General features: G+C 42.7%; 3 protein-coding genes across 6 annotated transcripts in view; 1 reads left to right on the top strand and 2 right to left on the bottom strand.

Moving 5' to 3' along the window:
- Positions 1-27,590, bottom strand: part of cast (calpastatin) — a 208,286-nt gene that overhangs the window by 83,277 nt on the left and 97,419 nt on the right. The window lies entirely within an intron of this gene.
- Positions 489-6,527, top strand: glrx (glutaredoxin (thioltransferase)). Its single transcript, XM_020087034.2, has 3 exons — positions 489-1,140; positions 2,161-2,293; positions 6,055-6,527. Exons 1-2 carry the CDS (start codon positions 934-936, stop codon positions 2,272-2,274), a joined length of 321 nt encoding a protein of 106 aa, XP_019942593.2. The 5' UTR covers positions 489-933; the 3' UTR covers positions 2,275-2,293; positions 6,055-6,527.
- Positions 3,223-27,590, bottom strand: rhobtb3 (Rho related BTB domain containing 3). The gene is made up of 13 exons (XM_020087035.2): positions 27,052-27,590; positions 26,536-26,767; positions 24,990-25,182; positions 22,432-22,589; positions 21,983-22,091; positions 18,971-19,166; positions 18,629-18,825; positions 14,308-14,417; positions 12,720-12,825; positions 11,371-11,544; positions 7,579-7,745; positions 7,297-7,393; positions 3,223-6,197 (listed from the first exon to the last, which is right to left on the bottom strand). Coding segments are annotated over exons 1-13 (1,860 nt in total). The 5' UTR covers positions 27,054-27,590; the 3' UTR covers positions 3,223-6,078.

Raw genomic sequence — 27,590 nt, 5'->3', positions numbered from 1 at the left:
AATACTAAGTGATAGAAACATTGTTTGGTGGTAAAATGCTTTTCATTTAACAATTACAGATTGATGGATTCCTCACTGATCGTCAAATTAAATTGATCTGTCTGATCAGCATTCTAATAACTTGGTATCAGTGCTAGATTTGCTATTGAGCCAAGCAGCTGACAGCCATGACCAACTGCATATCAGTTGCTTTTGTTGGTTTATAATTTGATGACTCAAGTATCAACTAAATGAAGTGTCTTTTTCGATTCAGCGGTCTTCAGGGTGCAATCACAATGCACAGGGGTGTGGGTTGGAGGGGGGTAAAATCCCACAATAAACTGTAAATGTTTATTTTACACTTTTAATAAAAAGCAAGTTGAATGTCATTATTTAGATGCAGAAATAAACTTGTGCTGCTCTTTATTTACATTTGTACGACAGGTCGGGCTGCTCCTGCTTCCCTCTCTCCTCTGGTCTCCACCAGCAATGCATGATGATATATATTGCTCAGTTAGTGAGCATTGATTGTGCACTACCTTTCACGATGCATTGTGGGAAACGAAACCTTCAGACAGCACTATAAAATGGCAACATTACTATAAATTGATTAGTGAGTGATTTCAGGCACAGCCACAGTGATTGGCTTCATTTCTGGATAGTGGGAGGAAGTGGAGACACGTCGTCCATCTGAAAATACAGTCTGTGGTGAATCCGGCCGTGTATTCTGAGCTGCAGTGGTGTTACTTTATCACTTCAAGTACTGAGCACTGAAAAATCCACCGTTTGTGCACGCGCTTGTGTGCACGCGCGGCGGTGTGTAGTGCCGCTTTAAGAAGAAAGTGGCCTGGCTGACGTCATCCTCATGAGCATAATTGACAAAGGGCAGAGCGATCATCTTTCTTCTCCCCAATCCGTGCACCTTCCCCTCCGTGTGAGGCTTCAGCTCCGAGCATGGCGCAGCAGTTTGTTCAAACGAAGATCAAAGGAGACAAAGTGGTGCTGTTCATCAAGCCCAAGTGCCCCTACTGCATCACGGCCAAAGACGTTTTGTCCAAATACAAGTTCAAACCCGGACATCTGGAGTGCATTGACATAAGTGGCCGAAGCGACATGGGCAGCATGCAGGACTATTTCTTGGAGCTCACCGGAGCCCGCACGGTAAACACTGTACTTTACTTTGCAATCACACAACAAAAGAACAGAGTCAGTTTGATCAGTGTGAGAAAAGAGCTTTCATTCGTTTGTCTAATGGAAGTGAAACATGTTTTTTTTTTTTTTTTTAAATGACGTCATTCAAACCTCGTTACATTTAAATATAAAGCAAAATATAACTTGTAACAGCTAAGCAATGATATTCATGTTAGCTATGGTGAAAAACACTCCTGGACTCTGAATATATATTTTTCATTAGTTGTCCATAAAGGTCTGTTTTGAATTCAGGGCGTCTTCACTAAAAGAACTGCGCGAGCTTCACACATGACTCAGCCTTTTGTCTGAAAGTCTGTGTCTGAACTCCAGCTCTGTCAGATCAGAGGTTCCAAACTTATCAGCTCAGTTATTATTAATGTGTGTGTGTGTGGATAAATAACTTTATCCTGGCAGATGATTATTTTCATCAAATTTTGGATAGAATATGATATAATTATATAAAGTTTGTTTATACATCCGTGATTTCCCTGACAAAAAATACTTCATCGCATTAATGTAAAGAATTAAAATCTGCTACTTAAGTTCTGCTCATTCATTTGTCAGTTGATCTGACACATCCAGTTAAAGCGAACGTTACTGTAGTTTGAACAGGATGGTAAAATGTGTGATCGTAGACGAATGTATGATGTATGATGGCCCTGAAGTGCAACTCACAATAGCAAATCACTAAATACGACGAAATACAAAACACAACGACAAATCTCAAGACAAAATCTATAAATCACAGAACAAAAACGACAAATAAGAAAACACAACAATGTATCACAAATAGGACAGAATTGACAACAAATTACTAATAAGTACTGAGAAGGTTTTTGTCTTATTTTATGTTTTCTTACTTGTGTTTATGTATTTGCTGTCGTGTTTTGTGATTTGCACTTCAGGGCTACCATAATGTGTCCTGGTGGTATATATCATCTGCAATTGCATATTCGCCAACTACTTTTCTCGTATCGATTGTTAATCTAGGTCCCTCGGGTGTTCATCGGTGAGGAATGCATTGGCGGCGGGAGTGATGTGGAGGCGCTGCACAAGAAAGGTAAACTGGAGGGCATGCTGCAGTCCATTGGAGCCCTGCAGTGACCTGCTCCAAGCCCTGCAGGTACAGGATACCACACAGACCCTCATGATGCGTCTTTCTTTCTCTTGACACACACTCACTCATACAATGTAGTTTGTGACAGCAGGCAAGAAAAGGAGGAACCTCTCTAAAGACCCAGAGCAAGTCATCAAGTGTGTAAATTAGTAACAGTAGGCTCTCATTAGTGGAGGAATAAATAAACAGGTAATAAGACGCCTCAGGTGTTGATCAGAGAGGTGAGATGTAATTACTCTAGTAAAGGAGGAAGATCTGCTCTGAGCCCACACTGCACCTGATCCTGATGGAAATGTACAGATAGAGGACAAATGAAAGGAAACACCTGAATGAACAGACAGACAGAGATACTTCCTGACAGGGTGTGCTGTGGGTCTGACTTCACCTTCTGCGAACATAATGACAACACAACGGTCGTCGTCAGAGTTATCAGATGGAACAGTCGGTTTATGGCAATTCAACAATCTTTAAGGAGAAAAAGCTGTGGTTGATCTGTAATGTTTTTGGATTGAGTCACCGTAGGAGTTGATGACACATATTCTGTTGGTATGAAAGACAAAGATGTTATTCAGCTGATCCTAGAATTAAAATGCAATAATCATCACCACCATCACCAAAAACAGTCTGTAGCTCACATTTTCCTGTCTGAACCCTCCCGAGAGGAAACTGACCGAGCCTGATCCAAACCTGACAGGCACTCCCTGAGACTGATGGAGTTAATATAAGCTGTCTGTGTCTGTGTTTCTTTCCCTGACACACATGGCTGATTCCAGACAATTTGCTTTGCCACAAGGTGTGCACCTGATACATCCGCCTTTGTTTGACCAAGCGCTCAGGCACTTTATGTAAAGTTGTGAATGTAGACAAAGTGCACAAAGACACGGCTGCACCTGTACACAAATCAACCAACACAGCAGTTAATCATGGAGTCTCTGTTCATTCTAAAACATGTCTTTATTTAAAGTCAGACGTCATGTTATCTACAGTCTGTACAGCTCTGACTCAGTGGAGCCTCATGTGTCTCCTGTGTGGATTCACTACTTTCACAATCCAGTGTTTCAGCTGCTACTTACTCACAGTAGACCGGGAATTTTTTTTTTCTGTTGTCATTTGAACTAGACACTTGCACTGTTGTGCTGCAGCAGTTGGTTATCACTAAGGTTAAATACACACTGACTGGTTAAGGGTCGCTTCAGTGTCAGAACCCGACAGTGATTGTGGTCTCTACACAGTGTGCTGCAAGAACTGGATAAACACATGTCTAAATGTAGTTTGACTCATACCGATCCACTGTATAAGTCACTTCTGAACTATAAGTACCATTTGCTCTTTTTGGTTTTTCTATAAAGTTCTTTTGTCTTCTCTACCACAGTGTTGTTTTTTTAATTTCTCAATCCTTTTAAAGTAAATGTCAGTGAAACATTGGACAGTAAAGTAGTATGACCCAACTGTGTCTGCTCCAAATGTAAAAAATCATAAATGTCCACATACAGCACAGTGTACAAAAATAACTGCAGCACCAAGAAATCATAATCTCATTATGATTCAAAACAACGTCTCAAAATCAAAAGGATAAAATAAATATTGCGTATCCACCCAGAGGCATTTTGGCTTTATTGTACCAACTTCATGTTCATGTCCATGATTAGAAAAACAAATCAGAAAACAGTCAAAATTGAACACGATTTAATCTGGATCACAGCATGTACGGACTTCATATTAGTTTAACACCAGCAGCCTTTTCACCTCGCAGGTTAACGTGCACGTGTCTGTGCTGAATGTAGTGATGCATCCCTTCCAATTTATTCTGTCACAGCAAACACACAACTTTAAGTTTACTGTCTAGATGAAACTGCTGCTAAACCACGTTGGTTTTACAAGAGCAGCAGGCGGCTGCTTAACATCTTTGACTCCACAGTTAGACGCTGTTGTACATGAGTACGGTATAGATTCTCATGGCACTCAGTAGACCACATACCTCCACCACATCCCAACAATCCTATACATGATATGTTAAAACAATCCTGAATGCTGGATCTTAATCCACATCTGTAACAAAATGTAAAGGACTCTTCTCAGACCAAGGCTCAGCTCCATCCCTCCAACAAGTTTGGGGGAAATTGGTTCAGTAGTGTTTGTGTAATCCTGCTAATAAATGAAGCAACAAAGAGAAACAGGGTAAAACAAGAGATGTTCCGATACCATTTTTCCTTTCCGATACCAGTTGCCTTCCTGATACCAGTGTATTCAAAAAAACTGAAACCGCTGAATGCTTCTAATCCTGTATGGAAGTGATGATTGATATCATTGTGTTGCACTAGTGTTAAAACTTGTCATCATTTTACTTGTGGGACTTGAGTTGTGGAGAAGATGGGATTTCCAGGAAAAGAAAATTCCAGTTGTATCATGATGAAACTTATATACTTTAAAGACATGGGAATGGATCACATGTACATTTGTGTACAAGCAGATGCCGGATCAGAGGCGTTTTCAATGCTGGTATCAGAACATCTCTGGTGAAAACATAACCTCCTTAACTGAGGTAATAATTCATTGAACCGACTCATATTTCTGGTGCTGAGTAGTGAGGGTAGCAGCGTTTAACCAGAGTCGACTGATTACGCTCATCCCTCTTCATGATATGGTTGTTTTTCCTAAATCTGTACAAGTAAACGCTACAAAAGGCTTGAGCCTGTTTGTGCCGCAGACAGATCTTTTTATTATTTGTTATTGCAGATATATAAGGAATAGTTTCTAAATGATTTCATGTCATCCTGCAGAGGAAATGTGTGCAGTTTAATGTCAGAGTTTAATTCTCCAGTCATTTCTCAATGAAAGTGAAATTGCCTCGTTTGACACAAGACTCGGGGCAGAATGTATTCCACCGCACGCTGTAATAACATCAGTCTGACTCTGAAGCGCTCACTGATGTCTTGCTATAGATCTGAAGGAATCTAATAAAAGAATTATAATTAAATTGGTCCTGCTCGTCTTAACTGCGGCCTTGGTACATTACAGATGAAAATGAGTTTGACTGTGCGAGCAGCAGCGTTACCAGTTGCTCTCCACTCTGCTCTCTGTGTTAATGTAGGTCACCGCTCACATGAAATAACTCGCTGAGAAGTTAGCGGCTCACGAATTATTTCAGCTCCGGAAGAAATGCTGCAGATGTTCACATTCTTGAGATCCAACAGGACACAGATGCATTGTGGGTTTAATTCAAGAGGGAACAGTCCAGCGTGCATTGAAGTCATTCAACCTGTTACTGACGTCCACACGTGATCCCGGTCTGTTGTCTTAACTCATGTGTGGTGGTTTGATTCAGTATATTTGTACTTGTAATGGAGCCATTTTGTGTCAGTGTTCGTCTTCAGAATCCTCCATTTTGCAGCAGCCAATAGAAAAAAAAATTATCTTTCACTCACGGAGCCACTGGCCAGTGACCAGACAGTCATTTTAAATTCACATTGGCTTTAAAGGATCAGTCATTTCTTATTGCCCTCAATGGAATAGTCATTATGCAAAGCACACACACATTCCTCCAGGGGAGGAGAGGCATGTGTGTGCTGCAGCGGTGCACGTCACCGCTGCAGCACACTGTACATACGATGCTGTCCGATTGGTTAAGGAGTCTCGTGACATGTTCCTCGCCCTTAGTCAGCCCTTCATCCAGCAGCACAAACACTGTTTCTTCTGTTCCCCCACATTTTGATGAGCAGTTTATTATGTTCTCCTTTGATTCCCCAACTCTGCTTTTTTTCCCGCAGGCCACTGGAATCCACATGTGGGGGTCACATGACTATGCAGCGGGACTTGCGTAGTTTGCGACGTCGTTGCTGGTACTCGCTGAGCTCCTGCAGGTAGCCTCTGGATGGCCAGCGGAGCCTCTCTACCTGCTCGCGCTCCTCATCTGGAACACACATTCGCTTATCAATAATTTACTGCATACACAACTGTGGAAAAATTATTACAACCACATTTACTGCAGTCGGCACGTAATCTCAAACACACATACAGTAATAACTCCCTGGATTGTTGCCATGAGCTCCAACGAGACTGAAATGTCTGACTGAGGATTTTGTGTACACCAAGAAGCCACAGAGGACCAACAGTGATCGATCATGTGCTGTCTCTTTATCTGACCTTTGACTTTGCTTGTGCCCTCCAGTACCCGTCCAATGATCTGAAATAAGTCTTGTGTCTGTGATGTCAATAAAAAGTTCTACTGCTTCAAACCAGAGCAATGTTGCCGTGGATCATTATTCCGTCTTTAGCTGCTTTCATGTGGTCGGTTTGACACACAGGACTCAAATAACTAGGGGGCAAATAGAACTCAAGCATAAACTTAGTAACAAGTAATCAACATAAGCACTATAAGGAGGCTTTAGTCTAAAAAAGGCTGACAGCTCACAAATCTGCTAATGCAGGAAACAGGTTTACACAGGATGAGTGCGACCATGTTTGATTCTAAAGTGACAATTATTAGTGGAAACCTTGCACCTCATGTATTTTTGTATGCTGTTGGCCATTTGACAGAAAACAAGAAGCCTGGCATTCACAGCGTTTATCAGACAGATGCTGCCTGACCTGCACATACTGTGTTAAAAGCCTGCAGGCATTCTCACTTAATTATTACTCTGCGCAGCATAGCCCAAGGCAGGATATCCTTTTGATGTGTGTGTGTGTGTGTGTGTGTGTGTGTGTGTGTGTGTGTGTGTGTGTGTGTTTCCTAACTCGACGATTCAAAAACAGATTTTCATTATAGTTGGTGTGAATATTAGTTGGGAGGGATATCTCCAGAGATCGGGCTTTGGAGCTGATCAGTCAAAGGAGACGGACAATCTAAAGCTGTCCCTCTGATGCTTCTCATTTGTAAAGTGAAAACGTAAAGTGTAAATGAGCAGTTTCATTTAGCTTTCCTTCAATGCAACAATTTCAATTTGCATAATCATCACTTACAAGGCTCAGTTACAATCGTCGAACGTGTTTTAAATAGCTCTGGCACTGACCTGAGAGCTCCAGGAAGTCAGGTTTGTGACTGAAGATCAGGTAGTTGTTGGCGATGAAGTGCAGGAGCCAGACGTACAGCTGCTCTGCGTTGTGGCACTGGGAGTCGACAGAAACAACGTGGTAAATAACAGTTACTCTCACAAAAAAACAGCGTGGAGCAATTTTTCGACCAAAAGTAGATTTCTACAATGCGAATCATCTGCATTTTGTATATTATAATGAGGCAGTCAACAGTTCTCTTGTTCCATATTTTATCCTCATATATGAACCATTTCACGGACCTTTGCCCTGCGGAGTAGTCGCACCACGCTGATCCCTGTGGATGCCAGCTCTCTACTGGGCATGCTCTGAAGGTACGCGCACACGCAGACCTCACACAGGTGCTGCAGACGTTTCACCTGGTACATCTCGGCACAGACCAACACGGCCATGGCCTGCATCACACTGGCTGGACACACAAACAAACACACGAGATACACAGGTGATATACGCACTTACATTGTTATAAAACCATCTATGTCACATTTGAACCCTGATGTGTGCTGCAGATGAAGACATTTAAAAACACAAACGCCTCGAGAATGAATTAGAGGTCTGATGTTGAAGAGTTTTTATGTTTATCGTTTTAAAAGTTAAATTGGAACAGACACCGAAAGTTAAAAACAACCATATAAGAATAAAAGTTTTTTGTGTGTCTATTTATGAGACATCAGTCCTATCAGTTAATACAACTCTTTGACAAAATACTTCAAGTTTGTTAATGGAAGACAAAAAGTGATATTATATATTATATACAACAAAATCATCTTAAATAATAAATCAAATTAAATAAATGAAAATTAACAATAGATCACGTGTCTGTCGTGCACCTTTCAGCACACACTCTCTCATCAGTCGCAGCAGTAAGCTGCTTTTATGAATACACATAAACAAAGTGTACATGTCCTGACCAGGCAGACTGACACAGCAACCGCCTGGAGAACACAGAGCATTTAGCAGGTATTTAATTAAACTAAGTTAAAGCTTACAGGGCTTAAAGAGTAGATACTGGACTCATTTAACATGTTAACATGAATTCAAATGAATGATAATATTGCTCTGTAATTGCTGGATATGTTTTTAATTGTTTGCTAACACATTTCCAATAACTGTATGGAGCTATGTAAAGTGAAAATGAGTCGATACTGACTCCTCAGCTTGTTCTGCTGCTCCCAAGTGGCCAAGAAAATCAATGAATGAAGCATTAAATGAAAAATTAATGCACTTGTACATATGAACCAAAGTGCAAAATATGGCTTGGCTACAGCCTCATCTGGAGTTTACAAACATCATGTATGTAAGACATTTTAATTTTTCTCATCATATTACAATCAGTACCGTCTACAGTACATCCTTTGTGCACCAGATTTCGTGGAAATCTCCTCCAACTACATGGTCTCAATCTCAGCTGTGTGTTTCTGGTCAGAGCTCACTTGTCAAATCCCACTTTATGAAACAAACGGATACATTTTCTCATTGCTCTTTTTCCATGCTGTCAAATTACATCCCTAAATACATAAATGCAAATGTCAAACAAGTGGTGCCAATCCTGTTATGTAATGCCGGCACGTCAAATCAAATTACCCCTGATGTTTCCTGACATTTATGTGAGTCAAACGCCAACGTCAACATCCCTCCCTGCCCCCCCCCCCCCATCCTTACTGACTCTCTGACAGGCTGCTGCAACGTCAGCTGAGCGGCATCCATTACACAGGGTTCGTTCTGTTTCACTGCACAATCAGCCAAAACATTTTAATCAGCAGTAATAACGGATTCTGCGTAATACATTATTGATCTGAATGAAAGGACTCGGATCGCGCCCCTGCTTTGATTTCGCCCCCTTTGTTCTCGTTGCTGCTGGTGGAGTTACCTTGCTTTGACCTTGAGCACTGAGCTCTTACGTAACAGTGCAGCGGCTGCAGCCTCTGGAGCCGCTTCATGGCTTTAATTTCCTGTTTCCATGGCTCAACTTGAAGCCGTATCTCTGGGAAACAGCTTGTTTACCCTCCTCATACCTGAGCTGGGTCTTAGAGGCTGTTTGTTTTCCATCAGAACATCTCATGCTGCAGAAATGTGGGATTGTCAGCTACTTATTCACAACATGATGGTTCTGAAGTTTTACATTGTCGATCCAGCAGCTTCACTGTGTAACAATACTGTAAATGAAGATGACAGCAAGCGTTATAATTAATGTCATCATTCTGTGACAAAAAGTTTAAGATTTTTATTATCTATTATTCAAACTAATGAACATGACACAGTCTTCTCTGGTTTTTGAATGTGTCATCATGTGTTGTGAAGCTTAAACCAAGAGGGAGTCCAGCTGTGATGTCACCATGGTTGTAGTGAAAGTACACACACACACACACACACACACACACACACACACACACACACAGTCCTGTCTCATAGGACATTACATTGATTTCCTGAGGATTAACTCTGACATATTTCCTTTAATCATAACCCTTAACCTAACTCATAATCCTAACATTAATATTAACCTTAACCTAACTTTAACCTAAACCTGTCCTCACCTTAAAATCTTATCTTAATCTAATTTAATATTTTTTATCCCGATAAGGAAGACAAGTCCCCATAATGGGACTGTGTCAACAGATTTAGGTCCCCACAAACTGAGCAATATCACACACACACACACACACACAAACACACATACTCAGACACACACACTCAAACACACATACTCAGACACACACACACACACACACACATACACAAACACACATACTCAGACACACACACACACGCACACACACACACACACACACACACACACACACACACACACAAAGCCTTTTCTGACAACACTGCATAGCCTTGCCATTTAATGCTGCATTTAGTAAGCTTTAACCACTAGGGGGCAGATCATTAAAAATATACACAGCATAATTTGATATATCAGTTTATCCAGTTGTTTTGGCAAATATGTTAACAAATAACTCCCCTCTCACACAAGGAGCAGATACAGAGCGTTAACATTGGATTCCCTCGAGCCACCTGATCAATATTAACTAATGTTTCTGGTTTGATTTAACAAACTCCTCAAAATATATTCCTAAATGTTCCTCTATAATATGATTACTGGATTTGAAACTGTATTTCGTTGCTTTGTACTTGTGACATGTGCAATGACAATAAAGTTGAATCTAATCTAGTTTTGAATGTATTGGTTTGAATGTAGCAAGGCTGAAAGCTGCTGTGAGCTAAACTCAGAGCGTTGATTCTCAGTAGGATCCACAGTATCAGTGCAGCGTTCACATGATAGCAAATTCCTTAATGCAATTTTAATGTGGTAGCAGCTCCTCAAATTGTCCTCGTTTGATTTACTGCAGCTCACTGCCGTCCGAGATTTATCAGCACTAATTACCTTGAAAAGGCTGCGCACAATGTGCCAGATAACAGAGAATAACAGTGACAACAGAGGAAAACAACAACAACAACAATGTGTCTGGGGTCGTGATTTGGGAGCATCAAAAACGCACATGAGGCAGTGAAGCCACTGGTTGGTTTTTGTCATCTCAGAAGCTAATTTCATTTTAAGCTTAATGCAGTTCTCACGCAAGCATCCTGAGACTGATACTGACAGCGTGTTGCACTCACGCAGATGGTTAACATGCTTTTGCTTTAGGCAGTGTTTTGTGTTAAACGTTGATCAAGGCTTATTTAAGGTTATATGTTTCTGTAAAATTAAATCAGAGGTCCACTGTCTTTCTATAAATGGCTAACACTGTTGGTCAGTCTTTTCTCCATTTCCCAGTTATTCTTATTCAAGCAAAATATGAGAATGTAGTTAAAACCAGATGAATGAAAAACACACTAGATACTATAGATAGAGAGCAATATATCTCAACACCGAACAAAATCTGCTACCGTTTAATTTATCCACGAGACAAGATAAAGAAGAGTAGAGGCTCCCACTGTTACTATAATTAGCACCACTCTTATTGTTTCCACCAGTGGTAATAGTTTTATGAGTCTACATGCACCTGGGTTGTGTGCAGTGAACTCACCAGGACAGCAGGAGTCAGTGTAGAGGTACTCAAGGAAGGAGAGGAAGGTATCCGAGGACACTCCGTGGATGGGCACCACTCGGCTCCGGGCCTCTGCGTACTTTCCACTGAACATTGCCGCCATGACATCGCAGCGTGCCACCAGCACCGCCCGGTGGGCCGGCAACACGCTCCCTGGGACACAAAATAAAGGTTTAGAAGTGTGATGCCAGAAAGTATAAAAGATTCATAATCGATATAATGATTATTGAATGATAGTAACACAATGTACCTCTGTGGTTCTGGACAATCACATAAGTTCAGAGACCATAATTGACTTTGGCTTGTGATAAGTGATAAAATGGTCCCCAACAATATGTGACTTAAAGGTTTGAATGAAAATTGATATATTAGATATTGAGGAAAAATCAATGGACATTGAAATAAAGGGTGGAGGTAAAGGATGTCTCATAGGCTGGATTGGGAGGATGCATGACAGGAGACTCAGTGTGGGGGGTCCCGTCACAGGCATCATTTCACCTGTGCTTCCAGGCAATGCCTACAACTAGACGTGCAAGAGGTATACACCAAACTGGATATTTATAGGGATGTGTGTGAGAAGAGAGAAGAAGGCTGAATAGATGTGGGTGGGGATGCGGGATGAAGGGATGAGGGTGAGGATGAAGGAATGCGTGGGGAGTAAGGGAAAAGGATGAAGAGATGAGGGTAGCTTTGACCCTTTTCTTCTTTTTCTTTTTTCCCAGTGAAGCGAAAGGGTGGGTCAAAGAATCTGAGACAAACTGAGGGTGATGGGTTGACTGGGTATATGAAGGCTCCACAGGTGATTAGAGGTGTGGTTGAAGTGTGGCCCTGCTTCCGAACCTAAATGAACTACTTCATAAGAAATCAGTGACATGTGGTCACAGGTCCGCTTTCATTAAATGCCATTAACAGCCACTGACAGCTCTCATCACACATCATCAGCAGGTTATTAGGGGGAAATTCCCCAAAAATTCTTGTAGAAATTGCCTCTAACCTCCAGGAGCTGAACTCTCAGTTCGAAGGTGCAAGGACAAGTTAAGCTCACTGCACTTTTTATGAGATAAATATAGATTAGTAGAGGCATGTGGTCATTATGTCTGTATTTCTCTGTGCAGCTCATGGAAGCTTTTTCCAGAGATCAAGTTCAAGAGGTAGAGAAGGCAGCCTGCCGTTTTTTATATCCTAATTTGTTTCCAAGTGGTTGACCACGCCCGGGACTGAGATCACGATTCAATCACAGCCACTGAAGTGTGACCTTCCTCCGCTGTGTGACGGTGCATGTATTTGTCAGGGTGTGTGCGTCTAATAGATCAACACGATCCCCCCACCTTGCACCATGAAGATGACATCTGAGTAGAGAGGAGAATTGAAGAGGTTGACAAGCGTCTGGGGGCCGAGCTGAGCTGCCCGTGCACTCGGGGTATCCCTGGGGCCCTGCTCACACACACACACACACACACACACACACACACACACACACACACACAAACCCAAACAGTGCAGAGGCAGCCAAAAAGAAACAAACAGAGTTAACATTCCTGTGCTGGATGTCAGGTACTAGTTACGAGCCCAATTACAATTCAGTGCATCTCTCCCACCTTGTCTGTGGAATACAAATGGCTTCTCTGCCAGTCTTGCTTAGTGCTACCAAAACATACTTGAACTGCAATGCCAAGAACGACACGATGAAACTGGCAAACACTGAGAACAGACTGAGAAACAGACAGTCGTCCAAGCTGACTATTTATTAACACATTACTGCTCATTTGAAGCCATTTAAAGGCAGAATATTCGAATGTATTTACATTACACTGCAGGTGAAATCACAAGTGCATGAAAAGCAGATGCTTTGTCAAGTTCTCAGGAGCCTCTCTCCACAGTTAAGTGCCGTCAAAGGCTCCCATTACCATTACGTGACCTTTCTCAGTCAACTGAAGCACAAAGAACTCCACATTCTCAGCTGAGCTCAGTCTTCAGTTGAGGCAGCAACAGCCTCTTTTTATTTCGTAAAACAATGGAGAGCTTATGAGGAGCACATTTCTGCTGGTCTGCTGGAGTCAGTCGTCCTGGAGCTGTTTACAGAGGATGAGATCAAACCATGGCAGGCCTTCAGGGTGTCTCCTCACATTAAAGTGGCCCTATCGTGACATCTCAGTGCGCTGCCTCAGGTGAAGACCTACTTCTGTACAAATGGGTGGGTGCAGCATGCACGGTGGCAAAGGCTTGTCAGACACAACTGTGTCATATCTCCTTGTCTCTCTAAGTGTTCAGGGCAACTTCCTATTACGCAGAGCACCGCCTCATATAATTCTAAATCCTGACAAGAGATTACAAGTGTGACGTTGCAGTTCTAACAATCTGTGGTTTTTTGTGTGTTTTCTGGTGAGTGAATGCTCGACTGTGGCACATTATATTTGTTATTTTTAAATCTTTATTAGATCGAATTACCTGCATGATTTTAATAAATGCAATGTGTTGTTTTTAATCTTTATGCATCAACCTAGACTCGCATCATATTTTGCTCAATACAAATACAAGTATGGCTTCCTATTCTATTCTATAATGTTAGATTTAATGACTGATGTCCAGTGTAAACTCCTATACAGACCTTGTGTTGTGCTTTAACTCCTTTAAGAGTATGTTTTTTTAATTTTGTGCTAATTCCCACAGTGTGTGAGAGGTGATCACAGCCACTGAGTAAATATGCTAATTAAAGCCTCATTATTACTGTTTCTAAACAAGGTCCTGCTAATTAAGGCCCTGTTACACTGCAACTGCAAAAACATGTGTTTATACCTTCAAAGAACAAGTTTGACACATTAAAGGTATTTAACCTCTTTCGCTGGAGTGAGCTGTTATAGCATACGATATATATAAGATATACCACTAAAGAAAGACAAGAGAGGAAGACCTCACCCTTTCTCTCCCGATAAGAGATCGAATGCGCTCCATAAGCTGAGCAACAGCCAGCGAGCTCTTAAGCTTCTCTTCCAGGGCCTCTTGGAGGTGCTCCCACTCCCACGCTCCTGCAAAACATCCATAAACACACATTCTGTGGACCCACAATAGGTTCGTTTACAGAAACACAGAAACAAACTTTTCTCGAGCTGGCACCGTGCAAAGCCCACCCACGTACCTGTACACCCAATGTACCCAATTCACAGCCTGGTTTTGACAGAGTTGGCTTGTTTTAAAATGTGTCTCTTTATGTAATGTATAGTGGTTATGGGAGTTACATCCACTCTGAACAGCAACCAGTGATCTTTGCAACTCTGAATCCAAGTCAGTTGTTTAATAGTTTTATGCAGGTTTAATCTTTTTCCATTTAGGTGCTGGCTACAAATAAAGCCTTAACCCAATAAATGTATTTTTAAGCTTCAAATGATATTTAAAGCTTTGATACAATTTAAATTTAGTATTAATACTAGTCACAAGTGTAATGAAATAGTTTGACTTTTAAACAACAATAATACAAATACAGACTACAGCCATAGACTGTATATAAATATGGACAAAGCGTTTCCACTTCCTCCCACAATCAAGGCAAAATATCACGGATTCGAACGCTGCCATCTTCTGCATTTGAAAGCAGAATTTATGACCTGCACTGCAGCCAGCCTATTGAAATGTTTTGGCTCCCTTTTTTGGGAGCAGTCATGTCATCCATCTTTACATACAGTCCACGGTTCACACAGATATTAGTGATACTGTATTCAGGCACAGCACTGCCAGCATTCTAACATGCTCACAGTTGTGTAGTGAGTAATGTTTTCACCATCTTAGTTTAGTATGTTAGCATGCTAATATTTGATCATTGGAACTGAGCGGCGATTGCAACATTTCAGCAAATTGTTTTTCATGCTTTGCCATAAAAAGCAAAACATGTCTTTGAATGAAATTTTGAACTAATGATGCATGACGCCTCCAAAATCTGCTGTTGAGACAATTCAGTAAAAACCACAAATATGAGTCGGTAGAATCATGGCCGACTGACTTTGCCCTCCCTGTGGTCACATGGGAAACAGAAATTTACTGTCATACACATTAAATTAATGTCATTAAAACTGTGACATATAATGAGAGTTTAATCTTGTGAAGCTATTACAACACAGACATGTCTAAGTAATATTGCATTTCAGTGTGTGTATATAGTTATACTCCTTTCCAAAGGCTGCACAGCACTCTGCAGCTTGATTGGGGGGGCGCTCTCTCTGTCTCACTGGGACATAACCAGACTGTCGAGGGAAGGAGGGAGCTGGACTGGGCAGGATTTAGCTCATCATTAGTTCATTATGACAGTATTTTGTGTGATAGAGGGATTATACCTCAGCACACGGTCGCAGATAATGACACCGCACTGCGCAGGCACCTTCTCTGCGGGGTGAGAGATTAGCTGAGGAGCTGTGGTGCTGACACATGATGCAGCCAGGAACCAAAGAAACAGCACTGAAAGGGCTGGTGCATGTTTTCATAGGCATATAATCAGAAAACACAATATATATATATATATATATAAGCTTCTATGACATAATATTACAAAAATGCTGTGAGTTTGAGTGTTGATGTATTTCCTCTTATCCACCTACACAAACACACTTAGGAACAATTTGTACAGATTAACACTCATTCCCCCAACGTTGTTCCTTAATCTCATCCAAAACCGCTGCATTCCTGACTCTTAATCTCATCCAAACTTAAACCAAATGCCAACAAAGACAGAAACCAGCGACGCCTGTGCTGAACTCAGCTGCAAGGAAACTAGAAGTGAGACAAGAAAAACAACTGGTCAGTGGTAGAAAACATGACCTCAAATCAGGCCTGGATGAGCATAAGAGACACAATGATTCATCTGTGTCGCATACATGTAACACACGTGGTAAACATGCACATACACACATTAGCAACCAAGTGACAAATTCAATAATTCAGTAGAAAGCTACACAAGGAGACAAAGTCCCACAGTGTTAACATCACACAAGCAAAGTCACAGCCTGTGACTGTGGCCACACACACACACACACACACACACACACACACACACACACACACACACACACGTTTACTTCTATCTTAGTGAGGACACTCATTTACATACTACATTCCCTACTCCCTTACCATAACCTTAACCATAACAACTAAATGCCTAACCCTTAACCTAACCTAACCCTAGCTCTGACCCTAAAACCAAGTCCTAACCCCCAAACAGTCTATTAAAAGTCAGAAAGTGAAGATAATGTCCTCACTTTCCCAAAATGTCCTCACTCCATAGGTTGTAGGCTGAAACTGGTCCTCACAAGGATCTCACTCACACACACACACATACACACACACAGAGCTATCCTTTGCATCCTTTTGAGGTTTACTGGTCCTGACAAGGTCAGTGTTTACGCTGGACAGGTCCTTAATAGGTGACAACAAGTACACAAACACACACATGCATTGCCATTATGCTCTAATGCCCAGCTCTCCCACCACCCAAACACCCTCACCACAGTAGCAGCACCTTATACTCCACCCCTCCTTTCTCTCACCTTCACATCCCACCACCTTCGTTTTTCACCCTGTTTACGATTTTACACTCCTTACTTTTCCATCTTCCACACGAGCGTGAAAATACGCACTGCTCTCTCCATTCGTATTCTTATTCATGGAGTCACTCACAGAGACTTGGTCTAACCGTATAATCATCTTCCCTTCTCCGCTCACTCTTCACAAGCAGCACATGCACACTCATCTTATGTGTGTGTGCACGTTTGTTCATTCAGGCCATCAGTGCTGCTCACATACATGTAAAGAGGCAGGCATGAATCAGATGTTGGCACAGCTTTTTGCCACGAGGACTCACGCACAACTGGCAGCCTGGGATGAAGTGCTGGCATGCACAGGCGCTGTGAGCGAACATACAGCAGTCTAAGCCCCAGACTTAGACAAATGAAGATTTTTACTGCAGCACTAAAGTCGCAGAGAATATCACACCACAGTTTAACTCACGTAAATGATGGGAGAACATTTTGCGTGAAAGTGCCACGATTGGAATTTGCAAATGTTCTTGTTGTTACGATCCTTGTTAAGCCAGGTTAATATATGATACAATTATTTTTACAGGGCAGTTTTATCCTGTCCTTTATTTGTTGTTGTTAATATGAGGCTTGTGCAACGGACTTCAGAGACAGATTCTATCGATAGCCATCAGAGTGATGGAGACTCCGTTTCTGCAGAGACGTCGCTCAGTGCACATAACCATTTGTTACTTATGTCCAATAGAGTTTAATAGAGCCGAGATGGGGAAGATAAAGGACACCCGATCGGTCCAAGGCATCCAAGTACAAATGTGGGTTAAGAAAAGCAGCGTGAGATCAGACTATTACACAATGAACGACCAGGCTCTAGATTAGAAATACTACTGTTGCTTACTATCAAGCACTTTCAATTTGACTGATCTCTATTCCTCAGCGTAATGGAATATTGGACCAGACCCAACGGCAAGAAAAGTGCCTACTGCTGCCAGCAGACATTAATCATCACATCTCAACTATTGGAAAAATCGAGCTCCTCCTTTCGAGGGAGTAGTGTTCCTGAGCTGTGGATGTCAGCCCGGCTCTGGTAGCTGTATTTAAATCTCAGTAGTAATGTGTGGAAAGTGTCCAATATAGCAATAGCACCAGCATTTAGTATCACACACAACTATTTAATTTCCCAGAAACCATGTAGAGTGATGGGAGTGAACTGATAGAGCCATCCTTGCTGAGTCCAGATTTATCAGGACAGACTGTGTGTTGGCTGTTTTTGTTATTTGATCTCCACTTTCTATTTGGCTCCTCCTGTGCAACTGATCCTGATGCCAGAGTGTCAGTTTGGGCAACGTCACTCTGGTGGAACCAATCTCTGTGGCAGCCCTGCTGCTGTGATTTACGTTGATGTAGGAATAATTGAATCACCTTCAGTTTACAGGGGGACAGGTCCCCACTCCATCTCAACATATAGAGACAAACAACCACTCGCTCTCACACCTACAGTCAATTAAGAGTCTCTGCAGGAAACTGGACTACCTGGAGAAAACCCACAGAGAAGTTCGAACTGGGAACCTTTTTGCTAAGAGGTGATAACTCTAACCACTGGACCACATGCTCAACAGTGTAAATATTATACTGATGATACCATAAATCCACATATTTAGACTGCGAATAGAAAAGTAGGTAAACTTTACAATGGATGAGTGCAGACTTGCTGTTTTTACCTCTGTAAATAAACATGAGTGTCTCCCACAAGCACATACACAGGAGGGGGTCCTTCACCACCAGCCGGGAGAGTCGTCCCGTCAGGTGCCCCTCTGATCGTGGCATGTCATCAATAATCCCCCCATCCCAGGTGGAGAGCAGTGAGTGGGGGCCTCCATCCCGCTCTCTGCAAACACATCGTGACTGTGGGCGTTCCCTGTGCAACCAGAGATGAAATTCAAATTGAAAATAAAAAATGAGTTTGTTTGAAGTGTTTAACTCCAGCTGGCATCTGCAGGCTCAGGTGGTGAAATAGCTTATTAAGCTCCATCCCGTGGACTTGCTGCTAATATCTCTCCTACCTGGTCTTAGGCCCCAGGAGCAGCTGTCTGAAGTAGGGGCTGACAGCACACAGCACAGCCGCGTGTGCCCAACCCAGTTCTTTCCCGGATTCCCCGGCATAGAAAGCCACGTCGGCGAACTGAACGCCACGCTCCAACAACCACTGCATGTCCTGGGAGAAGCTGGACTCCTCCACACGGATGGGAGGAAGACGAGCTGGACAGAGGGAGCAAGATGGTGAAACGGTGTGAGAAAGACTAGTAGGATGAGTATATAAAGTTTTCAAAGCACCCTAGATGTGTTGTAATTTACATTTGCAGCAGACTCATCTACCTTAATCCATCTTTTTTCAACAACAATGACGTTTGACAACAGAAAGAAATGGGGTTTGTATGTGGAGAAAGTCATTTTAACTGCAAAAATGTCTTGAGGTGTTTTTGTCAAGACATCATTGCAAAGAGATGTTACTTAAAGGTTCAGTGTGTAAGATTTAAGTGAGAGGGATTTATTGACAGAAATTGAATATAAAATAATCCTAGTGATGTTTTCTCTTGCGTGTTTCATCTAAATTATACAAATTGTGGTTTTCTTCACCCTTGAATGGGCCCTTTATATTTAAATACTTTATATTTACATCAGGTGTGGGTCTTCTCCATGGAGGTTGCCATGTTTTTTACAGTAGTTCAAACTGCACAAACTAAAAACCTTTTGAGTTTTTATGACTGAAGGTTAGCACAGGTTCTCTTTCATGTTTGGAAGAGGGGAGGTGAGGTGAGGGGTGTTCAGCTGCAACATGAAACTTCACCACTAGATGTCACTAAATTCTACACACTGTACCTTTAAGTTAGAGAAAATGCTGCCAGATATATTTGTCTTTGCACTAACAGCAGAACTGCAGAGATATGAGCTTAGCTGGATTCTGTTCCACTGAAGAAATGTAAAAATCTTCACGTCGACAGAGGATTTATTTCTGCTTCTTTTGATCTTGGGGAACTGACGCCAAAAAGTTGACGTTTAGTCAGCAAGCCACAAAATTAACCCAGCTTGTTTTGAATAAGGTTAGTGTTTAAGGAAGAAAAATAAAATACATCATCAGAGAGAAATGATTTGCAGAAAGATGAGCAGTGAAGCCACAAGACAACACGGTAGTGATAGAACTACAAACTGGAAAAGCTGTCTACAGAAACAAGCCATAAATAAAAACTTCATGGAAAAACAAAAAGAGTAAAGACAAAAAAAGATGACGCTGAGTGATGCATCTATTCATAAATTCAGTTAAATAAAAATGCGGAAAAAGCACCACGCAGGAAAGTGAAGAAAGTGAGGGGGAGGTGTCTCCACAAAACATTTTCCTATTATATCCTCATTCATGCCTAACACACTCTGCCTCTGTGTACCTCATCTTCTTTTTTATGGTTGTTCAGATCTGACCATGAACACAGCTCTGCTTCCTGATCACAGCTTGTCATATTTAAAGCACACTACACCAGAAGCAGGGGTCAGTAATTAATTAATTCTACAGCACTCACTGCCTTTTTTGGCAGAACTCAAATCTGTCAGTCATTGCATCAGATTGACACAAACACACACACACACACACACACACACACACACACACACACACACACACAGCAGAGTGCCCAATTCAATATTTAACACCAGTTTGTGTTTAATTTTCTCAGGTGTTTTATTCTTAAAAAAATAACATGGAAAATTGGCACTAGTGGTCGTACCAGTTGTTGTAAAGCAAGAGACAGTACTCCCTCCTTTTCAAAATAAAAAGCGATTCTACATGATCCGTCTGTGGTGTCTGCTCTGTTATTTGGGGCAGTACAGTGGTTAGCATTGTTACTCGTTTGAATCCCAGGTCACAAAGGGGCTTTCTCTGTCCACCTATCCCCCAGTGTCAGCTGGGATTGGCTCCAGTCCCCCGCTACATTCAAATGATAAGCAGTATGGACATCTTACCATTATCTATATAAATCCCAGCTGACACTGGGCGTGTGGTGGGGTTCACCCTGGACTTGTGCCAGTGTATCACAGGGCAAACATACACAGACAAACAACCATTCACATTTACACTTACTGAAATTCACCAAATCATTTATTTCCATTGTACGATTTCAAATTGGGCACACAGAAAGCTTTCGGTCTGTGGCAACATTTGGCGGTCAGACACGGCCGTCAACTCCAGATTCAATCAGATTGTCCTTCAGTCAATTAGGAGGGAGAGTGTGACAGTCTAAAAAACATTACGACAAAGTAAAAGCAGCAGAATTGCAACAGTCTTCTCTTGACTCTTGTTTCTTAAGATTTGCCTCGATAATCAGATTTACTGTGTCTCTGCTGGACACTGTGTGACTCTTTAAGTTTCTTTAGCCTTTTCTGATCATGAGAGGCATAGTCGTGTGTCTCTCCTCATTGTTGGCATTAAGCATTTTCAGAATCTGATTGGCTTTTTGTTGATTATGTCAACAATAAATCTGACTGTGTTTCTGCTACCAGCAAAAACTTCTTCTGATTTCGGCATGGCTCGTTCTGAAGCCTGACTAAAACTGAATCTGGAATTCTGAATTTCAAATAAGAATATTAGAAGTAAATAATAGAGCTTAAACGATTTGTCAATAATTAAATGTTTTTGCAAAAGGCCAGTTGTTGCAGCAAATCTGAATCAAACATCAGTGAATAAAAGACGTCCTCCGAGTTCTTTCTCTTCCTCCTTATCTTCAGACTGGACCAGAGAATATCGATCTGGATAAAACCTTTTTGCTCAGCTCTTTTTATGGCTGTGTGAGCCACAGTCAGTCTGAATACTCTCTATGCAACATAGAAAATGATTTAACCCGACAGTAATTAAAATGACTTAACACTGTATCCATATCATTAATTACAGTTTAATAACTTTCATTTTAATATCTTCTGAATAAAAGCCAACTTGCCTGACTGTTCATAGGAGTCAATAAGACACAAATACATAAAAGCTGTCTAGCATCAGCAGTATTAGTTTTTAGATTCCATAGTACTCCTCTGACCTGGTTGTTCTAAGTGAGGGGGACGAAGCTCGTTCACTTTGTTTCCTCGCCTCTTCTCCGGCCTCTCTTTGGCTTTGTGTTTCAGACACTGGATCATGAAATACTCCAGCTGAACAACACAGAAACACATTAGTTCAGACAGAGGTGTGCAAATATAGAGCTGTTACATCTCCATGGTTTTGCTTCAGAAACAGCCTCCTGAGAGGACCGAGGTGGCCGCCTGTCCTCCTCTCCTCTACTTGATATGTGGAAATGTTGATCAGACAGAAAGAGCTGCTGCTGTCACTGCAGCCTGTTGTTATTCACACATGTTTTTTTACCTGAAAATACGTACAATCAAAAACTAATTTAGCATCGCTGATCATATAAGTTCTTAATTAATAACCACTGCAGCTAAATACTGTCTCATTTGTCTGATCGTCTAGTTCCTGTTTGGCGTCATCACTTACCACGCTGCCAAAGTAGCGCCCTACGAAGACGTGATTGAGAGAGGGCAACTCCAGGTAGGTGGCCCCCAGGTCCCGGGACAGCTGGAGACCCTCACTGTGAGGCACACAGCTGCTCCAGTCTGAGGCACACAGGGGACATGTACAGGGGGGACCCTCATCTGAAGACAGGCAGAGAATTTGACATCGTAAGATGTGTACACAAGAAAAAAGGTTATTGGGAGTATAAGAAAATAAGAGAAGTAATACATGAGTCACTGATACTGCAGCTTTTCACAATGCATGAATCTATTGTAGACAGCTAATGGAAATGCTTGTTCCAAAATCAGCAGCAATAGACTATGATACACAAAATGAGTTACACAGCATTTATACTTATTCGAATATTTAGACACTAGCTCCCTAAATGGGCCTAGTTTTTTTTATCAAGATCCATCCTGCATTCCTCCCCCTAAACCATATCCACACCAAAATTGAATGTGTTCTTACCTGACCCATACAGCATCTTTCCACATTTTTGTGCTAATCTGTCCAGTAGTTACGAGTGTAATCTTGCATACAAACAAGCCAAGCAACAATCAGTCGGACTGTGGTGAAAACATAACCTCCAAAAACACCTTCAAGCACAACATTTTAATTCATAAAGTTAATGTGACCAGACAGAGATCAAAACAGACTCAGAGGACACTGTTGATTCATACATTGTTGTTTTTCACATATTCATGTGACCTAAATCAACTATTACCCAACTAGACCAATCAGAGCGGTGCTGGGTAACAATGTTTGACACTCCTTAAGGACAAAAGTATCATACTAACACCAACACCAATTACAATTTAGAAAACCTCATAGAAAAACATATTATATGTTGTGTCATTCACCACCACAAATTATGAAGCATATTTTCTAAATACAGTATTATTTTCCAAATGTGCTTCATAGTTTGTGTTTAGGCAAAAAAACACAAACTAAAAGTTGTTTTATGATGAACATAAAACACAAACCTGATGCCACAGCCACATGTGGCTTTATGATGCAGATTCCCACTAATTCATCAAATTATTTTCTCACAATGACTGCCAATATCCAATAAGGGATTTTATCTTAATCATTTTTGTTGTGGGTTTCTAATGTTGCTGTGGCACTTCCAGGCCTTCATTTTTAGATCTTTACTAAAGTTTTTTAGCAAAAAATAAAGAAACTTCTTGAACAGCAACATGAGGATAAGGTTGTCTAAATTTTCTAAATCTGCTCTGACATGTGCCCTAGCACAAGCCTGACTGTGGCATGTGTGCATGGGCACCAAAGAAACGGAATCAGACATTAAATTAGAAGGATTAGCTCGGAGGAAGAAAGAGAAAAAAAATGACAGAAAAACTGCACAAAAGAGGAGCGAGCCAGAGAGAAAGAGCAGGACATACCGCTAAAAGCTGAGGCATCTGATAAATCATATGGCTAATAACCTGCAGGCATGGCACAGGGACGCAGCAAGACAAAGTGTGTGTGTGTGTGTGTGTGTGTGTGTGTGTGTGTGTGTGTGTGTGAGGCAGAAGGAAAAGAAGAGTGTGTGTGAGCATCTCACAGGGGGTGACTTGGCATATTAGTGCAACATTAGTGTGTGTGCAGTTTGTCCTCCTGTGTTCGCTTCTTTAATGGCTGAGTTACTGCATGTGTGGTGTCGCTCTCTCTCTGCCACAGCTGTGCCTTCAGGTGGCCTGAAGTCCGGCAGCAGGAAGCGCTCAGAGCTCAGGCTTCATTCTCTGCAGTCATGAGGGGATAACATGCACTGTATATCACTCACGGCAGCCATAAGCAAGAAAAACGAACACAGGCCCCGGTTCCACAGATACCAACTCTCACTGCCTCGCTCTTTATATGTCTCTCCCAGAAAAGAGTCGACTTCCACTGTGATCATCCTGCAGCGAAGACAGGAGCTCAAAGAATGTTGAGAGGCCGAGCTAAAAATATACACTGGTGCAATTGATGGGCTTGTTTACAGAATCTGAATTTGACATGTGTGTGTGCAAAACACATGTAAACTCACTAAGGTGCACATACACATGCACATTAATGCCTAAGCAGCATATATGAGGCTTCACACCTCTACACTAGAGTTTAAGCACTGCTGTGGTTCACTTTGGAGGCTTTAATGGGCAAAAAGCATGAATCTGTTGTCTGTCTTTGGTGTGTTTCCTACAGGGAAACATGAGCACTGACAGCCTGAAGGCAGCCATGAGGAGATTTAATCATGAGCGTCCTCCTCGTGGCTGCTAGGACACGCTGGAGGACACGAGACTCAGACAGTCATCACACCAACTCGACAGAGAGAACATGATACTGTCTTGAAAATCAACAACTGAGCCAACAGCAAATTACCCCAGAGATACCAGGATATCAACTTTAGTGGCATTCTGTATTAGCCCGCTCTCAAGCTCAATTGTTTCCTTACAACAAAGACAAAACTGTTAGAGGAGCCATCAGTTGTCAAGGCGCTGCTGGCAAAAAACTGAACGCTCACCCCAGCTCTGACAAAAGACAGAACAAACAAAAGGCGTCCTCACCATTCAGACGCGCTCCAACTGCAACGAGGATGACTGGTACGCCCCAGTGCCTCAGCAGCGGGCGCAGTCTCGGGGCGTAGCCGTTCCTGACCTGCTGGAACGCCAGCTTGTCAGTGACTGAATACTTAATGACCAGAATGTCTGCCTGCTCGAGAACTTTCCGCACGCTGGCCCAGTCGCTGTCCAACAAGTCCTGGAAAAGGTGAGAAAAAGGACAACAAATATAACATGATGAGAAGAGGAGTGGGATTGTCCGTGTGTCCAATCAGTACATGAATCTCACCCCATATAACCCTAACCTGTCCACTCTGAGTCTTCCTCAGTGTAAACACCTTATTATAGCTCTTGGGACTTTGCCCCTAAGGATGTGTGTGGCTAGCAGATCTGAACCAGCCTGATTCACCTCATTAGGCAGGAGGAAAAAACAACACTTCAGAGAGCTTGGAGCAGTTTGAAAGAAGAAGTCGTAGATTTCGACTGACAGACTTTCCCCAGCACCACCCCCTGCCAGAGTTAAACAGCCTTATAATAGGACGCATACAGTGCTGCTACAATAATCACAACAGAGCTTTCATTTCAAATGCATATGTTATTAAGAACAAAAGTTCTTTCATCGTTTCTTTTTTTGTGTGCAGTGCATGTTAAAAGCCTCTGCCTAAGAATAGAGAAGTTTTTATGAAGCCTGCAATCAGCACTGGAAGGCAAGTGGCCTCGAATTTTCGATGTTTAAATGTACTGAGAATAAGTAGCACGAAGGAAAAGTAAACATCTTTAACAATTAGCAAAACTGCACCACTTTTTTGTGGCATGCTTTTTTCCTATTGGTCTGTCCTGACCTTCTTCTGCAAGTCTAGTGTGATTTGGTGTCATGCAAGTAGGGAGGTGTAACGTAAGAGCCAAAGCAACACTTAAGAATTGTTCATTTTTTCACGTATACTGGACAGGGGTGGATCCAAGGCCGGGATCAGGGGGCCACTGACCCCAGTTGAAAGCTTTCAGGTGTTGGAGGAAGAAATAAGTTCATTCTGTTGTTGAGATCACATGTTTACAGCACATCGACACTGGCATCAGCCTTTATCACCAAAGGCTCTGCTGACACCTGTTTTGACACAGTTTTGCGTCTTCCTCGTGTTGGAGCTCACTCACTAACAGTGAATCCAGAGGATCTCCTGCTGAGTCCTCACATGGACTCATTTGAACACTATCTGCAGTTTTCACAGGGGCTGGCTTGAGAAATTCTGGAGGAAGTCCAGAACCTCTCACTCAGACATTTGCGTTCTCACAAACAGCCACTACAGAGAATGTCAGGAGATCATTTGTGCATGTGTCAAAGCAGCTTTACTGAAACAGGAACTGTTCATGGATACTGGACATGTAAATGGCCCATGTGTGTAAATGTTGACCCCTTTATGGCCCCTGAAACACACACATTACTTCAGACAAAGTTGTGCAAACCCAGATATGCCAATGGCCATGTGCATGAGCCAACATGATCCAAAATCACCTCTCCCTGCTTCTCTCATGCTGTCCGGCACATGTCTCTTACCCAGCTGGGGCAATCCCGCACCACCACGGTGACGTCTCCGAACACACGCGAGGTGTACTCCATGAACGCTGGGTTGTGTAGGCTGCTCTCCAGGTCGCAGGGTCCCACCAGGGCACCGTGACCCAGGTAGCTCCACAGCAGGCCTCCCTGCAGCTGCCCCTGGCCCATGATCTCCTCCCCAGGCCCAACTCCTCCGGGGCACTCGCTGCCCAGAGCCACGATGTGGATGGACCTGCAAAGACAAGTGGAGGATGATGAGCATGTTGATGATGGTGATGATCCCCAGCTCACCTCTCTGAGCTCTGGTGCTTATTATTCATGTCTATCACGGAGACAGTGCATCAGAGACTGAGAGGAAGGTTGCCATGGCCTTTGTTGCATCTGAGTGTGTGTAATGGTTGAGTAAATCACTTTGATGGGATTATTTCTGATCATTGAGAAAAACAAAGCATGCAGCCACAGCGGGGAGCGCTTCTCCTGCGTGTCTGGAGGAGTTGCAGCTTCAGGGAAACTTACATGGTGTAACCTCGGTGTTCGCTGCTGCTGCTGCTGCTGCTGCTGCTCTATGCTGCGGAGCTCGGTCCCCTCACGGTGAGTCTCCTCGCCAGTCTGCAGTCAGACTCGGCTTTTTCCGCAACGAGCCGCGGCTCCGCTCCGTCGTTAATCCCTCTCATCAGCGGCTGCCCCCCCGGGAGCTGCTGCTGCTGCTGAGTTTCGCATTCACTCGCATGTCCTCCCCCTTCGTTATTCATTCATAAAAGCGCGGAGCCCGGTACCGTCCCGAACCGACCGCAGCAGCCCACCGGGCACCGAGAGCAGCGGCGCGTGTCAGCAGCAGCGCCCATGGGCAGACACTGCGCTAACGGACACACAAGTTGTCACCGACCGGGAGAGGCAGCGTCACACCACCGACTCCACACCACAGACTGTGGGTCCACACCGTGCGGAGGGTGACGTCGGCGGATAAGACAAAAGTCCCAGCGGCGGAGAACAACTGGAGAGAGGGAGAGAGAGGGAGAGAGAGGTAGAGAGAGAGGGGGAAGAGGTAGAGAGAG

This window comes from Paralichthys olivaceus, chromosome 2, assembly GCF_024713975.1.
Source record: "Paralichthys olivaceus isolate ysfri-2021 chromosome 2, ASM2471397v2, whole genome shotgun sequence".
Taxonomy (NCBI): domain Eukaryota; kingdom Metazoa; phylum Chordata; class Actinopteri; order Pleuronectiformes; family Paralichthyidae; genus Paralichthys; species Paralichthys olivaceus.
Note: the sequence above shows the minus strand (reverse complement) of the source record. Positions and strands in the feature narration are given on the sequence as shown.

Coding starts and splice junctions, on each gene's coding strand:
- glrx (XM_020087034.2), top strand. CDS start 934: ATGGCGCAGCAGTTTGTTCAAACGAAGATCAAAGGAGACAAAGTGGTG. Junction 1,141..2,160: donor AGCTCACCGGAGCCCGCACG/GTAAACACTGTA, acceptor TTGTTAATCTAG/GTCCCTCGGGTGTTCATCGG.
- rhobtb3 (XM_020087035.2), bottom strand. Junction 25,183..26,535: donor TGCGGGATTGCCCCAGCTGG/GTAAGAGACATG, acceptor CACCTTTTCCAG/GACTTGTTGGACAGCGACTG. Junction 7,746..11,370: donor CACTGACTCCTGCTGTCCTG/GTGAGTTCACTG, acceptor TTGTGTGTCCAG/CCAGTGTGATGCAGGCCATG.